This window comes from Sus scrofa, chromosome 1, assembly GCF_000003025.6.
Source record: "Sus scrofa isolate TJ Tabasco breed Duroc chromosome 1, Sscrofa11.1, whole genome shotgun sequence".
In the NCBI taxonomy this organism is placed as follows: domain Eukaryota; kingdom Metazoa; phylum Chordata; class Mammalia; order Artiodactyla; family Suidae; genus Sus; species Sus scrofa.
The window spans coordinates 201,475,096-201,496,547 of NC_010443.5; the positions used below are offsets into that span (position 1 = coordinate 201,475,096).

At 40.2% G+C, this 21,452-nt stretch overlaps 1 protein-coding gene and 1 pseudogene across 1 annotated transcript; both read right to left on the bottom strand.

Annotated features, from left to right (window-relative positions):
* LOC110255198 lies at positions 13,643–14,186 on the bottom strand (annotated as a pseudogene).
* Positions 20,345–21,280, bottom strand: IFN-DELTA-2 (interferon-delta-2). The gene has a single exon (XM_021063028.1). It carries the CDS (start codon positions 20,834–20,836, stop codon positions 20,345–20,347), a length of 492 nt encoding a protein of 163 aa, XP_020918687.1. The 5' UTR covers positions 20,837–21,280.

A 21,452-nucleotide genomic window follows, 5' to 3' on the forward strand; every position in this document is an offset into this window, starting at 1 on the left:
TCATGATATTAAAGAGTAATAACTGAATTTCATTGCTTGCTCATCAAGGACTAACTACTTTGTAAGTTCTTAAAATATTAACTCAGTCCTCTCATTAACCCTATTTGGAACACATTCACTTAGACAGCTGGAGAAAATATAAATCTGGACGGTGTACGTAAGATATAGGAGCAAACCTGAGTGAGGAGGTATCCAATGATTTGTCTGGAGGAGCCCATTAAAGAAAGTGAAAGGTGGAAAAACCACATGATCTTTAGGAAAGAACAAAATAATTAGAGGGAAGAACATGAGATGACAAAAGATGCTTACTTTCACTTCAGATGCCACAGTGTTGCTTTGTCAGGCAGGAGGTCTGAATCAATTGAAGTGACTTTAAGTTGTGATGAAAAATAGATAAAATCTATAATTAAATAGTTAAAGAGAGATTTTTCTGCTAATTGAAAAAAGGGAGATTTTATGACTGATTTCTTCAATAAATATAGTAAAACAACTTTATTAACCCTTCAAAAGCAGATCCCTGGAGTCTCTTTTTGACGTTTAATTTTTCTTGTGACACTAAGAACAAAGGAAAAGCACCTAACAATTTCTAGCCATATGAGCTCTGACATTTCTCCTTCAGGATGACAGCTAAGAAGTCCCTCTCCATCGGGTTCCACAGGAATGAAGTCACTGAACTTTAATACACCCTGAAAGGAGCTCAGGGTGGAGCTCAGGAAGGCGGCAGGCACTCTGTGCTCTGGGAAAACTGACAGTGCAGGCCTTCAGAGGGTAGATACTTTCTGGAGAAAATTTTGTGAAGCCAACTTCTTGCCTATGCTCATACTTAGAAAAGCAGTAAAGTCATCAACAGAGACATCTGCTGCTCCCGATGTGCAGCAACTTCTACCAAGCTGTGTCCTTGATGGTAGGTACCCCATTTGCCAAAATTGTGTATATCTGACTTCCCCCTAACTGCCTGGAGTATATCCTGAGAGCTATCTGAGAGGCTGTCCTCCAGGCTATAGTCCTCAGGAAATCCTCCCAAGTAACTGACTCCCAGCTCTCATGTTGTCCATTGTTTTTCAGTCCACAAGGACCTCACTGCTTTCCCAGGAGACCTCTTCCAGTCAGCCTGCTGTTCTCATTCCTAAAGAAGACAACTCTGTTGCTAACCAGACTGGACCTTCTGTTGTCAATGGAGAGTGCAGTGAAGAACGTCTTCTCTTTTTTATTACAACCACTGGTTACGATGTGGGTCCTGAAGATGCTTTACATATGATCAAGATGGAAGAGCATACGCACCTCCTTGACAAAAGCAAGGTGAGTTTTAAAGGGCTGCTTCGGAGTACCCACGGTGGTGCAATTGGATCTGCATCATTTCCTGGACCTCCAGGACACAGGTTCGACCCTGGCCCAGCACAGTGGGTTAGAGGATCAAGCGCTGCTGCATCTGCAGCTTACATGGCAACTGCAGCTTGGATCTGATCCCCAGCCTGAGGAACTCCCTATGCCAGGGAGCAACCAAAAAGGAAAAAAAGATTTAATTAGCAGGGAGAGTCTGGCTTGAACTCAACAGTCAGAAAAACTGCTTAGAATAGTTCTCTTGATTCATGTTTCTAGCCTCAACCTATTAAAGCATCATAAAAAAATACTGTAGGATTGAAATACAATATTTTTCAAAACAGCATGCATTGATAAATGACATTTTTGCTGTTATGTATGTTTTTTGCTTATTGTTTGGATGTTAATTCTCAGAAAGGTTTCCAAACCTCTGAGTGACTTGAAATGTCCTTCTGACTTTAAATATCCCAACTCTGTGCGTATGCATCAACTACAAAGAAAAGAGATTGATCCATTAATGTCCACGTTCCAAATGGCCTAAATTAAATGAATGCATTTCCAGAAAGGTCTTTGTTTCTTTAAGAAGTTGTCATCTTCCAGTGTGCACATTGCTGATCCATGTCCTGCTGGGAAGGCTCTACCCCACTGGTTCCTAAATGGATCATAATCCCTGCCTGTGTCCCTTCTGTTCATCATTGTTTTATTTGGTTCATCTTTCAAAACAGCTCCATCATGATGGACAGTAAGAAATTCCTTGGGTTACATTGTCCCCAGGAATATCCTTCCCTGCTCTATGATAACTTGCTGGGTCCTAGGGAGGAAACAGGTCTGCAGCTGGCACTGGAGGAACCATCACCCCTCCTGATGCTCTGCAGGTTGCTGTTGTATCCATGTCACCCATGCTGGGAACACTGCTAGTGGCCACATATTTGTGCGATAACTCTGTGCTCACAGCATCCACTCGGTCTTCTCATTCTTTGAAAAAGGGTTTTCTTGGGAAACACTTGCCTCATTGCAGCTCATCTGTGTTGTTCCATGAAATGAAGACCTGCTCCTATTCCAATGAAAGCTTTAAATATCTCTGTTCTTGGTCCAAGTTGTCCAACTGCTGCTGACTTTCACCTCCATGTTTCCTAGGCTTTGGGCTTTTGAAGCCAGTGAGAGTTCTGAGCCAGGGGAGCCCCTCCTGGTGCTATCAGCATGTGCAAGTACCCAATAGAGGCACAGCTGAGCTCCTGGCTTCCCCTGAAGTTAAGTGTTGGGCAGGGTTCCCTGTATCTCCTGGGTTTCTCTGGGAGGCTGGACAGTCTGGGCTTGCACTTCTTGGTAGACAGAGAGCATGGAGTCATCTGAGAGTTGCTGACAAACCTAGAACTTTCATTCACCTTCTGCTTGCAGTTGGTGGATTTCTTGTCTTAAGGGGAAATTGACAGGCAGAAACCCTAATGGGAAAGGAAACAGCTGTGTGAATGAGCAGTACAGCTTGATGCAGAGTGAATGAGGATTTCTTCTCTCGGAAGAAGGAAAGGATTGTGATATTGGAGTGAAAGGATGAGATCCAGGAAAGCAGAGAGGAAGAGGGAAGTGTTCCAGGTATGAGAATCAGCAGATAGATATGTGGCTTATTGCATGTGGTATAATTTATAGTATCTGTGTTTTAGATGTATGTACAACATATCTATATGTATTATATTATTATGGATAGAATTCTATATGATTAATGAGATACTGTTTGCAGACTGTCAGTGTTGTGCAGTCACTTGCAGAGAGAGGGGTAGGAGAATTCATTTTTTCCATTTCTCTCTGTATGAAAACAAGAAAATAGTCCCTACCTGTTTAGCCTTCACTCAGTGGATGATAAGCTGCTAAGTGCTCTTGAATATTTTAGATTGTCTGCTTCTCATGACAGCTCCAGGAATAGTTTCACTTTACATTTGAGGAAACTGAGGCTCAGGGAAGTAAAAGTGGTCCTCTGAGATCACACATGTAATCTATATTCAATGCAGAATCCAATATAACCTATAAATAATTATAAAAGTTTCATCTTATGCAATTCTCCTTTGTTTTCTTCTTCAGTGCTTTCTGAAGGTTGTTCTTCCCTGGTTGACTCCTAACTGCACTGGCTCCTCCATCTTTGTGCCCTTTGCAGTGTCTCCTTCTCTGTCTCAAGCTTAGAAGTTCCAGGTTCACATAAGCTTTAGGTCGTCTTTTCGTAAGGAAGGACATTCCTTACCTTGTCCTGATTTCTACTCCTAAGACATTCTTTACCATGTCCTGATTTCTAAACAAATAAAAATTGCAAATTAATATCTCCAGGATATACACTGTTGCAGATTCCAGACCAACATATCTGTCTTCCAACGGGGAAATCTGTCTTGTTTTATGGGCACTTTCTAGAGCACATCTGCTTTCTCCCCTTCTTGAGATACCTTGTTGGAGATTCTGGTGAGAGAATCCCTTTGCCTGTCTCTCTCATTGTAACAGGAAACTTAATTGAAATAATTTAGCATAGTTACGATTATAATAATTTATCATAATAATTTATCATAATTATATATTTAGCATAATACACAAGCAATAATTAACCAAGCCAATAATTTCTTCCAAACTGAAAGCTCTAAAACAAGAGGTTTGACATCGATTGTTTTTCACTTCAGTGTTCTTGGAACTATCACATATCTGATGTAGCAATGTGAAGTTTTAAAATATATACAGCTGAAAGAATTGAATGATTAGTAGAATATAATCACCCAAATTTTTAGTACGGATTGCAAATTTATTTCTTCTTGTACGAATAAGCAACTCCAAAATGTCTTCTAGATAAGAATTTCATAAATTAACCAAGAAAATAATTGGATAAAAGGTAAAAGTAAGCCTATATGTTAGATTTGAACATATTGTATAGTTGAACATGATGTAGTTTGTACAAAAGGTTTTTAAATACCATACATGGTCTGGCAGATGAAGTAGTTAAATAAATGTATGGGTGCTTTAGAGCTCTATGCACATTGATCACTGTTATTTTAAACTCCTGGTCTTATATTTTTTAACTCTATACTCTGAGTCTAGTTCTGGTACTTTCTCTGTCTCTTCAAACTGTGGTTTTAAAATTGGTAACTTTCTGTTGAAAATTGAACATGGTGTCCAGGGAAAAGGAATTATGGTAAATTGGCCTTTAGCGTGAGAATTTCCATTTATCTGATAGGAATTGGACTGTGTTTCCCCTCTAGTCATTGGCTCGGTTTCTGCCTTCTTTATGACATCACATATATGATATAGGAATATGAAGTTTTATTTTTTATTTACTTATTTATTTTTTTGTCTTTTTAGGGCCGCACTGCGGCATAAGGAGATTCCCAGGCTAGGAATCTAATCGAGCTGTAGGCTCTGGCCTACGCCACAGCCACAGCAGCGCCTGACCTGAGCCATATCTGCGACCTGCACCACAGCTCACGGCAACGCCAGATCCTTAACCCACAGAGCAAGGCCAGGGATCAAACCAGCAACCTCATGCTTCCTAGTTGGATTCGTTTCCGCTGCACCATGATGGGAACTCCCAGGAATATGAAGTTTTTAAATTCTTTATGACATACTGATGAGACATGGCAGCCATGCTGCCTCATCCTTCTGAACTGGTCTTCTTGAAAATGGCTTTATTAGACCTTATTTCAAGAAACCAATATAGGAGAAAGGTCAATATCTTATTCACCATTATATCAGATGCTGTAAGCATGAGTTTATATTAATTACTCTAAATAATGATTTAAAAAGTGTATTCTTAGATTTTTCCATCAGACTTCACACCACAAGCTTCTGTTAACCTAATTTTTTTTTTGGTGTTTTTATTTTTTTAAATTTTTTATTAGAGTTGATTTACAGTGTTTTCTCAATTTATGCTGTACAGTAAAGTGACCCATTCATACATACATATATTCATTCTTTTTTCACATTATCCTCCATCATGTTCCATCACAAGTAATGAGACAGAGTTCTCTGTGCTATACAGCAGGATCTCATTGCTTATCCACTCCAGATGCAATCATTTGCATCTCCTAACCCCTAACTCCAAGTCCATCCCACTCCCCCACCCCACTCCCCCTTGGCATCCACAAGTCTGTTCTCCATGTCCATGAATTTGTTTCTTTTCTGAGGAAAGGTTCATTTGTACCGTATATGAGACTCCAGATATCAGTGATACCATATGGTATCTGTCTTTCTCTTTCTGACTTTCTTCACGTAGTGTGAGAGTCTCTAGTTCCATTCCTGTTGCTGCAAATGGCACTATTTTTTCTCTCTTATGGCTGAGTAGTAGTCCATTGTATACAGGTTACCACATCTTCTTAATCCATTCATCTCTTGAAAGACATTTAGGTTGTTTCCATGTCTTGGCTGTTGTAAATAGTGGTGCCATGAACCTAGGGGTGCATGTATCTTTTTCAATGAAAGATTTGTCTGGTTATATGTCCAAGAGTGGAATTGCTAGGTCATATGGTAGTTCTACATTTAGTTTTCTGGGGTGCCTCCATACTGTTTTCCACAGTGGTTGTAACAATTTGCATCCACACCAACAGTCTAGGAGGGTTCCCTTTTCTCTACAGCCTCTCCAGCATTTGCTGTTTTTAGACTTACTAATGATGGCTATTCTGACTGGTGTGAAGTGGTACTTCACTTAGTTTTGATTTGCATTTCTCTAATAATTAGTGATGTTGAGCATTTTTTCATGTGCCTGTTGGCCATCTGTATGTCTCCTTTTTAGAAATGTCATTTTCAGTCCTCTGCCCATTTTCCAATTGGGTTGTATGGGGTTATTTTGCTGTTGAGTTGTATGAGTTGTTTTTGTATTTTGGAGATAAAGCCCTTTTCACTTGCATCTTTTGCAACTATTTTCTCCCACTCCTTAGGTTGTCTTTTTAGTTTTTGGTTTTTTAATGGTTTCTTTGCTGTGCTGGTAAGTTGGTTTAGGTCCCATTGGTTTGTTCTTGTTTCTGTTTCTATTGCGTTGGGAGACTGACCTAGGAAAACATTTTTACACTTGATATCCGAGAATGTTTTGTATATTTTCACTTTGAGGAGTTTTATGGTGTCTTTTCGTATGTTTAAGTGTTTAAGCCCTTTTGAGTTTATTTTTATATATGGTGTGAGTGTGTGTTCTAGTTTTGTTGATTTACATGCAGCACTCCAGTTTTCCCAGCACCGCTTGCTGAAAAGGCTGTCTCTTTCCCATTTTATATTCTTGCCTCCTTTGTCAAAGATTAATTGACCATAGGTGTCTGGGTTTATTTCTGGGTTTTCTATTCTGTTCCATTGGTCTGTATGTCTGTTTTGGTACCAGTACCACACTGTCTTGATTCCTGTAGCTTTGTAATATTGTCTGAAGTCTGGGAGAGTATGCTTCCTGCTTGGTGTTTGTTCCCAAGGATTGCTTTGGCAGTTCTGGGTCTTTTGTGGTTCCATATAAAATTTTGGATTGTTTGTTTTAGTTCTGTGAAAAATGTCATGGGTAATTTGATAGGGATTGCATTGACTCTGTAGATTGCTTTGGGTAGTATGGCCATTTGAAGGGTGTTAATTCTTCCAGTCCAGGAGCATGGACTATCTTTCCATTTCTTTGAATCCTCTTTGATTTCTTTGATTAATGTGTCATAGTTCTCAGCATGTAAGTCTGCTTTCACCAACTTGGTCAGGTTTATTTCTGGGTATCTAATTTTTGGAGGTGTGATTTTAAAAGATACGTTTATATTCCTTTTCTAGTGTTTCATTGTCAGTATACAGAAATGCAACCGATTTCTGAATGTTAATCTTGTATCCTGCTACTTCGTTGAATTCATTGATCAGATCAAATAGTTTTTGTGTGGAGTCCTTAAGGTTTTCTACATATAGTATCATGCCATCTGCATAAAGTGACAGTTTTACCTCTTCTCTTCCAGTTTGGATACCTTTTATTTCTTTTGTTTGTCTGATTGCTGTGGCTAGGACTTCCAGTTACCTTGTTGAATAAACGTGATGCGAGTGGGCATCCTTGTCTTCAAGATTTTAGTGAAAAGGCTTTCAGCGTTTCTCCATTGAGTATTATATTGACTGTGGGTTTGTCATAAATGACCTTTATTATGTGAAGGTATGTTCCCTCTCTACCCACTTTGGTAAGAATTTTTATCCTGAATGGATGTTGGATTTTATCAAATGCTTTTTCAGCGTCTATTGAGATGATTATGTTTCTCGATTTTTCTTTTGTTAATGTGGTGTATTACATTAATTGACTTGTGTATGTTGAATCATCCTTGTGAAGTTGGGATGAATCCCATTTGGTTGCAGTGTATGATCTTTTTTATAATTTGTTGGATTTCGTTGGCTGAAATTTTGTTGAGAATTTTTGTGTCTCTATTCATCAATGATATTTTCCTATAATTTTCTTTCTTGGTAGTATCTTTGTCTGGTTGGTATTGGGGTGCTGGTGGCTTCATAGACTGTCTTTGAGAGTGTTCTTTCTTCTTCCACCTTTTGAAAGAGTTTAGGAAGGATGGGGGAATTCCCATCGTGGCTCAGCAGTTAATGAACCCAACTGGCATCCATGAGGATGTGGGTTTGATCCCTGGCCTTGCCCATTAGGTTAAGGATCCAGCATTGCCATGGGCTGTGGTGTAGGTCACAGATGTGGCTGTGGCATAGGCCGGTGGTCTCAGCTCTAACTCGACCCCTAGCCTGGGAGCCTCCATGTGCCAAGGGTGCAGCCCTAAAAATCCAAAAAAAAAAAAAAAAAAAGAAGAAGAAGACAAAGAAAAGTGGGTATAAGTTCTTCTTGTGTGTTTGGTATTGGTAGAATTTTCCTGTAAAGCCATGTGGTCCTGGACTTTAGTTTGTATGGAGTGTTTTTTATTACATATTCAATTTCACTTCTAGTGATTATTCTGTTCAATTGATCTATTTTTCTTGATACAGTTTTGTGGGCTTTATATCTGTAGAAAGCTGTCTATTTCTTTTAGGTTGTTAAATTGTTGGTGTATAATTGCTCACAGTATTCTCTTATGGTAATTTTTTTTTGTAATTCTGCAGTATTTATTTAGATTTCTCCTTTTTCATGTATTATTTTGTTTGTTTGAGTTCTTTCTCTCCTGTTCTTGCTGAGTCTGGGTAGAGGTTTGTCAATTTTGTTTACCTTTTCAAAGAACCAGTTCTTGGTTTTATTGATTTTTTCTATTTTTTTTGGGGGGGGGATCTCTATTTTATTGATTTTCTTTCTGATCTTTATGATTCCCTAACTTCTGCTCACTTTAGGTTTTGTTTGTTCTTTTTTTCTAATTCTTTTAGGTGGTGGGTTGATTTTTCTTTTTCTTTTTCTTTTTCTTTTTTTTTTTTTTCTTTTTTTTTTTTTTTTAAGGAAAGCCTGTGTTGTTATGAACTTCCCTCTAAGCACTGCTTTTGTGGCATTCCATAGATTTTAAATGGTTGTGTTTTCATTATCATTTGTCTCGAGGTACTTTTTAATTTCCCTTTTTGATTTCCTCGGTGACCCACTGGTTTTTTAGTAGCATGTTTTTTAGTCTCCATGTAGTCAATTTTGTCTTTTTCTTTCCTGTGGTTGATTTCTAGTTTCATGCCATTGTGGTCAGAGAAGATACTTGAAATAATTTCTATACTCTTAAATTTGTTGAAGTTAGTTTTGTGCCCCAGTGGTCAATCCTTGAGAATGTTCCATGGGTATTTGAAAGGAATGTATATTCTGGGTTTTTGAGATATAATGTCCTGAAAATATCAATCCAGTCTAACTTTTCTATTGTGTCATTTAGGATCTCTGTTACCCTATTGATTTTCTGTCTAGAGTATCTGTCTATTGATCAGAGTGGGGTGTTAAATTCTCCTACTGTTACTGTATTCCCATTAATTTCTCCTTTTATGCCTGTTAGTATTTGTCGTGTGTATCTGGGTGCTGCTATATGAGGGGCCTATACATTGATGAGTGTAATATCCTCTTCTTGAATGGATCCTTTTATCATTAAATAGTGTCCTTCTTCGTCTTTCTTTATGGCCTTCATTTTAAAGTCCATTTTGTCTGTTATGAGTTTTGTGACCCCTGCTTTCCTGTCTTTTCCATTGAAATGAAGTATCATTTCCCATCCCCACACTTTCAATTTATATGTGTCCTTTGCCCTAAGGTGAGTCTCTTGTAGCTGATACTCCTGTTTTTTAATCTAGTCTGCCGCTCTGTCTTTTGATTGGAGCATTCAGTCCATTGACATTACAGGTTATTATTGATAAATATGTATTTATTGCCATTTTAAACCTTGTTTTCCAGTTGATTCTGTTTCTCCTTTGATCCTTTCTTTGTTGGTTGGAAGATTTCCTTTTATTTTATACTTGCGTCTGCTTTTTAGTTTTTTTGAATGTATTATTTGATTTTGATTTGTGGTTACACTGTTTTTCAAATACGTTAACCCCTTCCTATATCTGCTTACTTTAGACTGATATTCATATAGGCTCAAACGCATTCTTAAAAAAAAAAAAAAGACTAGCTTTTCTTACTTTCCTTCACCACATTTTATGATTTTGGTGTCCTTTTTTTAACATTTTCGTGTTTATCCTTTTGCTGTTCTTTGTTGCTTTTTTAAAAGTTTTTTTTTCTATTAGATCTGTATCCTGGCTTATTTAAGTGATTACTTTCCAATTGTGATTTCCTGCATCCTATTTCTTCTTCCTCCTTTTTTTCTTTAGAGTAGCTCTTTCATAATTTCTTTTGGAACGGGCTTAATATTGCTGTACTCTTTCAGTTTTTGTTTGTTGGAGAAATTCTTTATTTCTCCTTTGGTTTTAAATTATATTCTTGCTGGGTGGAGTATTCTAGGCTGCAGATTTTTCCCTTTTAGAACTTTGAATATATCTTGCCACTCTCTTCTGCATGGTAGTGTTTCTGTCGGGAAATCAGCCAACAGCCTTCTGGGAGTTCCTTTATAATTAAGTCTTTGTTCTTCTCTTGCTACCTTTAGAATTCTCTCTTTATCTTCCGTTTTTGCCATTTTTTTATTATAATATGTCTTCTGTGGGCCTCTTTGAGTTCAGATTGTTTGGGCCCCTCTGTGCTTCCTGTATCTTGATATTGATTTCCATTAGATTTGGGAAGTTTTCAGCCATAATTTCCTCAAATGTAATTTCAACCCCCTTTTCTTTTCTTCTCCTTCTGGAATCCCTATTATGCATAGATTGCCCTGATTTATATTATCCCCTAGATCTCTTATATTGTCTTCATGTTTTTTCAGTTGGTGTTCTGTCTGCTGTCCTGATTGGGTGATTTCCATTATTCTATCTTCCAAGTGACTAATTTGTTCCTCTGCACGATTCATTCTGCTCTTCAGTGCCTTTAACTCAGTATGTGTCTCTGCAAATGAATTTTATACTTTTTCTTGGCTCCTCCTTATACTTTCTAGTTCCTTTCTAAAGTCATCTGCCTAACTGTTTATATCCACTCTTAATTCCTTCATATTCACCCTTAATCCCTTCCGTATTTTCACTATCTCCTTGTTGAACTTGGTGTCTGGTAGACTGCAAAGGTCTGTTTCATTGTTATGTGAGAGCATCCCTGGGTATTTTGTGAGGGCTTACTACTTATTTTTGGCATGGGGTTGCTTTTGGTTTGAATGCTTGCTGTCTCTTTCCTCTGTGTGCAGGCTATTATCATCTTGATAGGGTGTTGCATGTGCTTACAGACAGATGGAGGCAGTGGGGAAGGATAGTTACCAGTGCCTGGTTGCTGGGCCCTTGACGGTAGCAAGGAACTGAGGGATGGCAGCACAGGCTACTCCTAGTTGCAGGGCCCGGGAAGTGGTAGTGACCCTCAGGCAGGTGTAGGCGGTACCCTGAGCATTTGGCCTCAGCATGGTGTGTGCATTCCCAGGAAAGTGAGAACAACAATGGGTGGTGCTTGGTTGCGGTGCCCTCCTCTGTGCCAGTCTCTGAGGTGGTGCCTGCTCACTGACCCCTAGTGGTAGCAGGCCAGGCCCACCTCTGGAGTCAGAGATAGCTGTTGTGATTTGCCCCCATGGCTATAGCCCTGCCCCCCAAGAGTCCATGCATGTGCAGAGAAGGATATTCCTATGGCAGTCTGCCTCTTCTTTTCTCACCTTCCCCAGCAATGGCACCTTGCTTCTCCTGAAGGCCTCAGACCTCCGCCCATGTTCCCTGGGCTTTGGTGATCTGCTCCCCCACCCTTGACACAACACCCCTAGCTCCCTCAGGCTGTCTCCACACAGCTAACACTAGTCCTCTCCCCAGAACTGACCTCCAGAGCCTGAGTCTCAGCACCCAGCCCCCACCTGAGCATCCCATGCTGTGGTGTCTGAGGGTGTCTCTCTCTCTCTGCTTTGCCCTTTTCAGTCCAACTGCTGCGCTTTTCTCTGCAGTGTAAAAGTCCCTCCATCTCTGCTGACCTCCCCGTCAGTTATGTGGCTTCCCAGGGTGTTGATTCCTGCCCTCTTTCACAGCTCCCTCTCAGGAGTGCTGGTACCATCCTGATTCCTTTCTCTCTCTCCTTTTGTTCTACTTAGTTACGTAGAGGGTTTCTTGCCCTTTTTGGTGGTTTAATGTCTTCTGGTAGTGTTCAGTAGATGTTCTGTGTGAATCATCCTACATGAAGTTTTTTTTTTTTAATTTGCTTGTGGGAGAAGGTGAGTGCCACGTCTACTCCTCCATCTTGATCTTGCTCTCTTTGATAGAACTTTATATTGAAGTAGTGAATAATCATTAGACCATTGAGTACATTCCTGTGGAGCCTCTTGATTCATGATTCTCCATGCCACAATCAAGGTGCAGGGCAGGGAAGAAGTAAGGCACACGATGCTAGAAAATGGTAGCCTTCTTTTCACTATTGATTTCAGAGTTAGATATACACATACACTCAGTATTTTTCTGGGTAAGGTTTTGTCTTACAGCTTCTGAAGTCTTCTTGAAACAGAAATCAAAATAGAGAAGTAAAAAGGAAACATAAAAGGTCCATACAATTAGTTTCCATAATTTTCAATATGTCATGATTTTCTTTCTTCCTTCAACTTTCTTAGAAAGCTCTCATTGCCTTTGGATGCACTGAGGTCAGAGGAAAGCAAAAGTAAATCTGAACAAGATGAGAGTGAAAGTAGTAATATGACTCCCCAGGTGAAAAAAACAAGAGGAGTTCTCTTCTCTCTTCACCCTTCCAGCTTCTCCAGGATGGTTTCTGCTGATGAATTCCACCCAGTCAGCTCTCACTAGGGTGACCAGTGCCATCTGATTTCTCAAGGAGGGACAGTTTCCATCTTCAGTTTAAATGAACGTATTGCATCTTCTAAGCAGTCTCAGTCTTTTACATGTAGTCTTCTCACCCTTCTCTCTTGACCTGTTAACCTATGACCATTCCACCTCATTTTCCTTTGCAGGTCTTCCCCCCCTCTTAACTTTAGGCTTTTCTCATTCTGTGCCCTCTTCCCATTTGATCACTTCTGTTCCCATGCTTTACACCTCAGGGAATTGCTTGGAAATCACCAGCTCCAGTACCCAATGGGCATTGGAAGTTAGATCCCCCGGTCAACAGTAAAGAAGAACTTCGACTTTTACTTTTGAGTCCTCACATGGCTTAATCCACCTTCCACTTAAAGCATTTCTTTTTTTCTCCCTTCTTCTCTTTACAGCATTAAAACAACCTGATGTTAATTTCTAACATTAGCTAATACTAGTTTTAAACATAATTGATATTTGATTTTCAGTTAACTGATTACTTTTTTCAGATTTTGCCCTATAAAAATCAAAGATACAAGAAAGCAGCATTGGATTTCTTATGTTCACCTCTCTATCCTGAGGGTAACCTACAACCTGGCCTTGAACAATTTTATATTCACTCTAATGTGAATGTTATAATGGGAAATTAAAGGCACCATAAATCCTTTAATCAGTTTGAAAATTCAGAATTGGTGTTGTTTCTTTTTTAAAAATAAACAGGTAGAAGAAGTTTCCTATTGTCAAAAATTAATAAACAAAGATAATAAATACAAAGATGATTTATAAGGTACATATAATATTAAATGTATAAAACATAAATCCTATAAGTAGGTAAATAAAAAAATCTTTAAATAGATAATTACATAGAGCAGCAGGGACATCTGTAAGGGAGCAGTGCCTGTAGAGCAGAACATGATGGTGCTTAGTACCCCTGAGAATCTTTGACAAACGATTCACTTCGTGGCAAGATGACACAGAATGGAAGCTCTGCCCTGGCATGAGAAGGGCTTGTCAGGCTGTGAGAAGTATTTCTATGATGACTATTTACATTTATAACTAACTGTCACTCTTTCCTACTGAATCCATCTTACAGGTGTGTGGAGGAAGAGAAGGCTCTCATGACTTCTGCCCTGACGATCTCCCAGGCACAGGGGCTGTAGTTCTTCTCCTGCAGATAGAGGGTGAGTCTGTGGAAGTATTTCCTCACAGCCAGGATGGAGTCCTCCTCCAGCAGGGGGGTCCCTTCCAGCCCCACCTCCTGCATGACACAGGCTTCCAGGTCCCTGAGCTGCTGATCCAGTCCAGTGCAGAACTGGTGCAGGAGGCTCTCATTCCAGGCAGCAGCCGAGCCCTCTGTGCTGAAGAGCTGGAAGGTCTGCTGGAGCATCTCATGCACCAGAGCCATGGCTTGAGCCTTCTGGACCTGGTTGCCCCAAAGGCCTCATGAGGGGTCCAAAGTCCCTTCTGTGGTCCAGGCAGGAGAAGGGAGAGATTCTCCTCATTTGTGCCAGGAGCCTCAGGGCCCTGGTGTGAGCCAGGCTGTGGGTCTGAGGCAGGTCACAGCCCAGAGAGCAGATGGCATTGCAGCTGAGCAGCACCAGGGCTGTGAGGAAGGCTGAGGTTGGGGCCATTGGGGATCTTGCAGATGCTGCTGTCCTGGCTGAGGTGGGTGACTCTGACCCTGCTCTCTAGGATCTCTGAAGGCCTTCCCTCAGGCCTGTGTCTTAAAAGGAAACAAATTAATATCCATTTTTTATGTTACTTTCTACTTCTGATTTTGCTTTTCATTTAACACTCTCCATGGGTAGGGCAGCTTTTCTCAACCATTTTTTTTTTCATTATTCCCTCCCCTTCCCCTGCCAGAGAGCCTTCTTAGATGCTTTTTCCTAACTTCCCCCCTATGGAATTTTTATATGGAGATATACTGTGTACATGTATATTTATCCCATATACATTTCTAGACGAAGGTGAAAATTTTATTCTTTTTACTCAATGCAAGGTTAAGTATGACAAAAAATTTAAGATAAAATTTAAATGTAATAAATATTGACAATTTAAATGTATAACTAAGTTTGCAGATTGACTTGTTGTTGTTGTTGTTGTTGTTGTTGTTGTTGCTATTTCTTGGGCCGCTCCTGCGGAATATGGAGGTTCCCAGGCTAGGGGTCGAATCGGAGCTGTAGCCACCGGCCTATGCCAGAGCCACAGCAACACGGGATCCGAGCCGCGTCTGCAGCCTACACCACAGCTCAGGGCAATGCCGGATCGTTAACCCACTGAGCAAGGGCAGGGACCAAACCCGCAACCTCATGGTTCCTAGTCGGATTCCTTAACCACTGCGCCATGACGGGAACTCCGCAGATTGACTTTTTAATGTAACACATTTACTTATATAAATAGGAATATGTCAAATTACATATTCAATAAATATTTATATAAATTCTGCGTAAGAATATCAATGTATAAATATCTTTAAAAGTCCATCCTGTGATTTCCCTTGTCAATCAGCAGGTTAAGGATCTACATTGTCACTGCTGTGGCCTAGGTATCTGCTCTGGTGCAGGTTCAACCCTGCACTAGGAAATTCTGATCTGGGGGCATGGCCAAAAAAAGAAAAGAAAAGAAATTGAACCATTGAAACTGCTAAAACTACTTCAATTAAAATTATTTTCTCAATATATACTTCAGGTAATTATTAAATTTGGGTCATCTCATAAAATAATTTTTAACTTCACTAGCTGCTAGTTGTTCATCTAGATATGGTCCATAATTCTTTCTCTTTAGATCTAGACATAATTTTAATGGGCTGGATAAATTTATTATGATTAAATAATAAAATGTAACCTCTTTGTGCTTAATTCCCAAAACCCAAATCACACTGGGGCTTAAACCTAAGTAAAACCTGCAAGAGAGACAGTGGAGCTTAGAAGTCAGCAAAGGCAAATCAGAGACATTATGACTTTGAGATCAAGCATATGCTGGTGAGAAAGTCCTCTAATGAACCATCAGGTCAGCCTAGGTCATAGCACTGATCCTGCATAATGTTTATCTTCCAGAAAGTCAATGTCAGTGCTTCTCATATCATCCACATCCACAAGAGGATCCAAAGAGAAAACATGCATACAAAGGAAGAAGAGTTTGTTTGATAGGGTTGAGCTCTTGAGTGCCACAAATCATTGTAATAGCTAAGAATCGTTCATACCCCTAAGAACTAATGTTTGCACCTATAGGAGCCACCTCAGCCCACTGACAATGTGTGATTTAGGGATCATCATCAACTGGGATCTTTCTCTGTGTTTTTGCATTAAATTTCCAGTTTCTCAGAGGACTTTCACAGGTTCCAATCCAAGTCTATTTTTTTTTTCAAACAAAAAGAAACTATCTTTGTAACTAATCCCAAACTGGACAAATGTTTTTTTTTTAATCTTTAAATTTCTTTCTTTTTTTTTTTGTCTTTTTAGGGCCACACCCTTGGCATATGGAGGTTTCCAGGCTAGGGGTTGAATCAGAGCTGTAGCTGCTGGCCTAGGCCACAGCCACAGCAATGCTGGACCCAAGCCGAGTCTGCAACCTACACCACAGCTCATGGCAACGCCGGATCCCTAATCCATGGAGCAAGGCCAGGGACTGAACTTGCGTCCTCCTGGATGCTAATCAGATTTGTCCCACTGAGCCACAATGGGAACTGCCCAAACTGAATTGTTATTAAGGAGAGAATTCACTTTCAAATCCAATCATGGCTCATTTTATTTTGCAGTGGATTTTATGTTGTCTCAGCCCTCTACATTCTGATCTTTAAGTGATAGATATGTGCCCATCTTTGGCAAACCAGTTTTGTACTAACTGGACTCTGTCTTATTCTCTGAGGTATTCTCAACAAAGGCCCATTGTAGTCACCCAAAATGTAATTTTTACTAAAGCAGTTTCTTAGGTGTTCTCCTCCTGGAAGGCATGTATGAATGACCAAGCTACTTTGCCTCATCACAGACATTTTGCTGGGTTTATAATAGACAATAGCTAATGTTTCCACTCTGTTCCTACTGGTATCAATAATACCTACTGAGTTTATTGCTCAAGCCACCAGAATTCTCTTTCCTTGAAGGTGCATAGGGTCCTGGGGGTTCAAGTTGGAGAGCAGCACAATTTTCAGCCTTTGCCTAGTACCATATTAAACTCTTGAGGATAGCCTTGTCTCTGATTTGCCGTCTGCTATGTCATAACAGACACGAGCTAGCCTGGTGTCAGCTACTGAGCCATGTACCTAAACTCAGACTCTTCCTGATTCACACAGCTCCAGCAACCAGATAATTTACCCAGTTACTCTTTGTGGCTTTTCAGTGATGGGGCCATTACTGCCTTAATCCTGAGCTTCTTTGGAGACTTCTCAGAAAGATGATGAATGATCATTTGCCCTCTGTATTTTCATTCCATTTCTTGGGACAGCATGCTCTATTTCAGATAGATTTCCAAAATTTTGTGCAAAATCAAGAGGTTGGATTTTGGGTCCTTGCTCTGTTCCCTTTTCCTCTTTACATGTTCCTTCATCTTTATTTACTCGGCACATCTGTATTCTTACTTCTAGAAGCCAGGCATGTAGCCTTCACTGACCTTTCTGATCTGAATGTTTGAGTCCTCACAAAATTTGTATTTTGAAGTCTCAACCACCAAGGTGATGGTGTCAGGAGGTGTGCATATGGAGGAGTCGCAGGTGGAACTTGATGAGGGTGTGCATATGGAGGAGTCGCAGGTGGAATGAGTGCCCTTCTCAAAGAATGAGATGAATCCCTCATTCTTCTGCTCTTTGAGGTTACAGCAGACTCTGCAGTGTGAGATCTGAACCAGGCTGTCAACCAGAACCCGACCATGCTGACAACCTGATCTTGGATTTCCAGATTCTAAAACTGTGAGAAATATATTTCTGTTCTTTACAAACTACCCAGTCTCTGCTATTCTGTTGAAGAAGAAGGAGTAGACTAATATGTGACCTGACCTGTTTCATCCTCAGACTATCTCCCAGGAGTCTGTAAAATACCTACAGGGAGAGAAACTATCTGACCCAGTCTCACTTCCTAGACATCTAGTCCAGCGTCTATCATTTCGGGAGCTTAATCAATATTCATGAAGGGAACAGTCATGGTAATAATAGGGTGAAGGAATAAGACCATCTATATTAGATAGCTGTGATGTGAAAGGACGATAGTCTAAAGATATTTTGTAAATTCTTATGGTTCTAGAGGGAAGTTATAATGGATTATTGTATGAGGTATTTTTTAAAGATCATTTGCAGGAGTTTCTTCAAGTTGGCATTTGCAATATTTGGAAGATCTGGCGAATGGACGACTCATTCGCCACTTTTAGTTCAGTGATCCTTGCGTATATGCAGGGAGGTTGCTGGTCATTCTTTTTTTGTCTCCCTCAGGTAATCAGGAAACAACTTCTAATGTGTCTACACCTGGGGATATTTTCCTCATTAGCCTATGTGCCTTTGGCAATCAACTTGAATGTTTTTTTCAAACAATCTCTGATACTGTGAACTCTGAGTCACATCACTGCATCTTCTCCAAGAATAAATTGTGGAATGAGAATTTGCATATCTTGCTTTTAAGTAAAGTGTGTGCAAGCAAGAGCATTGGCTTTTCCCCTCAACCACCACCCAGAACTTTATTAGGACAAAAAGTCTAACCATGAAAAGAGGTCTTAGGCACCTAACTTGTCTCCTCATCCTTTAATCATCCAATACTTTCTCCACATATTTGCCATTAGATCCCCATGAGGATAAATCCAAGCCATGGAATTTGAGCAGAAGTGCTTTTATCTGGTATAGTTCTGTCCCTTTGGAATATGTCACGTGATCCACCAGACTTTTCCCCTTTATCACTGAGTGAAATAAACTCAAGTACTACAAACACATTTGAAGTCACATGTTGATGATGGAAAATCCACAAACAGGGGGTACCCCTGTCCTTAAATCACTCTTCAGAGAAGAGTAGTGCAGAGAGCTGAGGAGATGCAGGGAACCAAGGAAGGGACCTTGCCTGATGGCAGAAAAACCTGAAGGCAGGTTCCTAACCAAGGAAGGGAGCTGACCTGAATGGTGCAGGCCGAAGGTGGGCTTCTGGTCAGGATAGAAGCCTGTCTGTAAGGTGAAAAACCGAGAATAGGCTGAGGCCTGCCTGTATGGTACAAGCCTAGGGCAGGCCTCAGGTTACACGGCTCTCATGTTGATATTGATGGGGAAGAATTGGGGCTTTCCTGGGAAAACAATTTCCATGTTTGTGATGGAGAACATGGATTGTTTCTCAGGTGACTTAGTCTTTCCTGTTGTTTTATTTGTTATTCAGTTTTCCTCAGTGTTTTCTGATTATTTACTTATTATTCTTATTTCCCATTCTTATTTTCCTGTGCTGATTTGTGATTTAACAAAATTACAATAATAATATAATAAAAATTTCATTCTAAAGGACTTTGCCCTATTCAAATTAATTAAAAACATAGTGTTTATCTACTAACTAGTTATATAGTAAACTTTAGAGTTAGGATTTTAATGAAAGTTATAGAAGTTAGACATATATTATTCATGATCAAAAGAAGCTTCTAAGTTAAGTTGATTTATATTTTCTCACACTGTCTGCCTTCCATGAACACTTTGATTTTAGAAGCTTCTAAGCGGTAGCTAGTAAGTTGATTTATATTTTCTCACACTGTCTCCTTTCCATGAACACTTTGAAGATAGGCACTGGTCTGAAGGTAAGATTTGTTGTGTCTGTAGCCTCTTCAGCTTGTGGGAAATTGGCTGGCCATAAGATGGTTTGTGCTGGGTCTCCTCTTTCCCACATGATGTGTTTGTGCCTGTTTGCCTTTGAATTGTACTCGCTAAATTTAGTTAAGTTAAAGATTTTTAAAACATGATGTAAGGCTACTGTACCATGTGATTGGAAAACAAAATGTAAAAATTAACCAATGTGCTTTTAACAATATGATGTAATCTGTAGTTAGAAACTGTCTATATAACAACCATCTATGCCAATAAAGTTTGAGCAATCCAGTGCCCTGAAAGAAGGGACAAAGAGGCTGTCTCTGTGTGCATACGCTGATGCCACCCCTCTCCTTTCAGGATGTGCACTCCCTGGCTGCCAGAGCTGGACTCTGGCAGAGCAGGTCAGAATTTTTATGTGATCAGAAATGCCTGCATTGTGCTCGTAAAGGAAGAAAGGCAAATTTCTTTTATGATAAAATTCCTGACAGTTTTCTGTTTACCCGTTACAGCAGCTATCATTAAGTTAACTGGCAAATATCTTTAACAACATACTATTCCAAAAACCTTCCCATAAAAAAATAAACTCATAGGTTGAAAATATCAAATCCCCCACAAATAAAACATTTTTAAACTGTTATAAAATTATTTTTTACAAAAAGGAATTGCTTCTGTCTAAACATATTTTTTTGTAAAATCATCATTTTCATTTCAGATTTTTTTTCCTTTTTTTTTTTTTTTTTTTTTTTTTTTTGGTTCCTACCTGCAGGATGCAGAAATTCTGGGCCCAGGAACTGAACCTGAGCCACAACTGCAAAGAGAGCCACAGCAGTGACAATACTGAATCCTTAACCCACTGAGCTACCAGGGTTACCGGTCAGTTCAGAAATCTTTCAGCTCATGAGGTAATGTGAGTACAGGTTGCTTTGGAGGCTTAAGCGAATAATAATGTGATTGATTAGAGTGTCACGAGTATAAAAATCTTCTTTATGTAGACTTTTCTTTGAGGATTCTTACGTAAGAGAAAAGCACCTTTCAGATTTCTACTCTGACAATCTCCCAGGCACAGGGGCTGTATTTCTTTTCCTTCAGGTAGAGTTGGATTCCTTGGAAATACTTTCGGAGAGCAGATCCTACATGGGGACAATCCATATTGTCTTTTTTCATATGCTCCAGTCTTCTCAGGCCCAGATCAAGGCTAGAGAGTAGTTGATCGAGGAGGGTGGTGTTCCAAGCAGCACGGCTGTCCTTTTTGGAGAAGACACTGGAGATCTGCTGAAGCATCAGATAGCAGTAACAGGTGCCTTCAGTCTTCTGGATTTGGGTGATACTCTCTCTTTTCCAAGGAAATTTGAAGTCGATTCTGTCCTTTACGCATAACTGAGAAGGGATCTTTTTCATCTCTTGCAAATGTTTGAAGATTTCCCTCTTCTCTACGCAATGGACAGCAGACAAGTTCTGGTCAAGAAAGCAAACAGAGATGGAGCAGAGCATCACTCCTGCCATTACCAAGTAAATCTGAGCCATTGAGAATTTCAGTGATTCACCAGACGGCCGCCAGGGAGCGCACGGGCACTACTAAGCAATTTGCTCAGAGGTTCTTTAGCTGGGTCTTCGGGCAGCGTGCTTCTCCAAGCGAGCGCAAGAGGGCGCAAGATATCTTTTTATGGGGTTGGTTTGGGCACTCCAGACCTGGGCGTTTGCACCTTCAGTGGGTCCTGCTGTGAGAAAGCAAGGGCATCCTGGCCTCGGAGAGCAACTTTGTGCTGCTTTAATAGTGTGGGGCTGGGGAAAACCTTCCTTCCTGAGGCTGTGATTGTTGAGAGATCACCGCCCAGCCAGGGCATTTTTATGGACAAAAAATATAAACGTGAAAGAAACACTTTTCCACGGTTCCTTCAGGGATTTTTTTTTTTTTTTTTTTTGGTCTTTTTGTCTTTTTTAGGGCCGCACCCGCGGCATATGGAGGTTCCCAGGCTAGGGGTCTAACCCGGAGCTGTAGCTGCCAGCCTCCGCAGAGACACCTCTGTTCTGCACAGCTCATGGCAACACCAGCTCCTTAACCCCCTCAGCGAGGCCAGGGATCTAACCCTCAGCCTCATGGTTCCTAGGCGGATTCATTAACCACTGAGCCACAACGGGG

Bases quoted from the DNA above. Each gene is read 5' to 3' on its own strand.
- IFN-DELTA-2 (XM_021063028.1), bottom strand. From the start codon at position 20,836: ATGGCTCAGATTTACTTGGTAATGGCAGGAGTGATGCTCTGCTCCATC.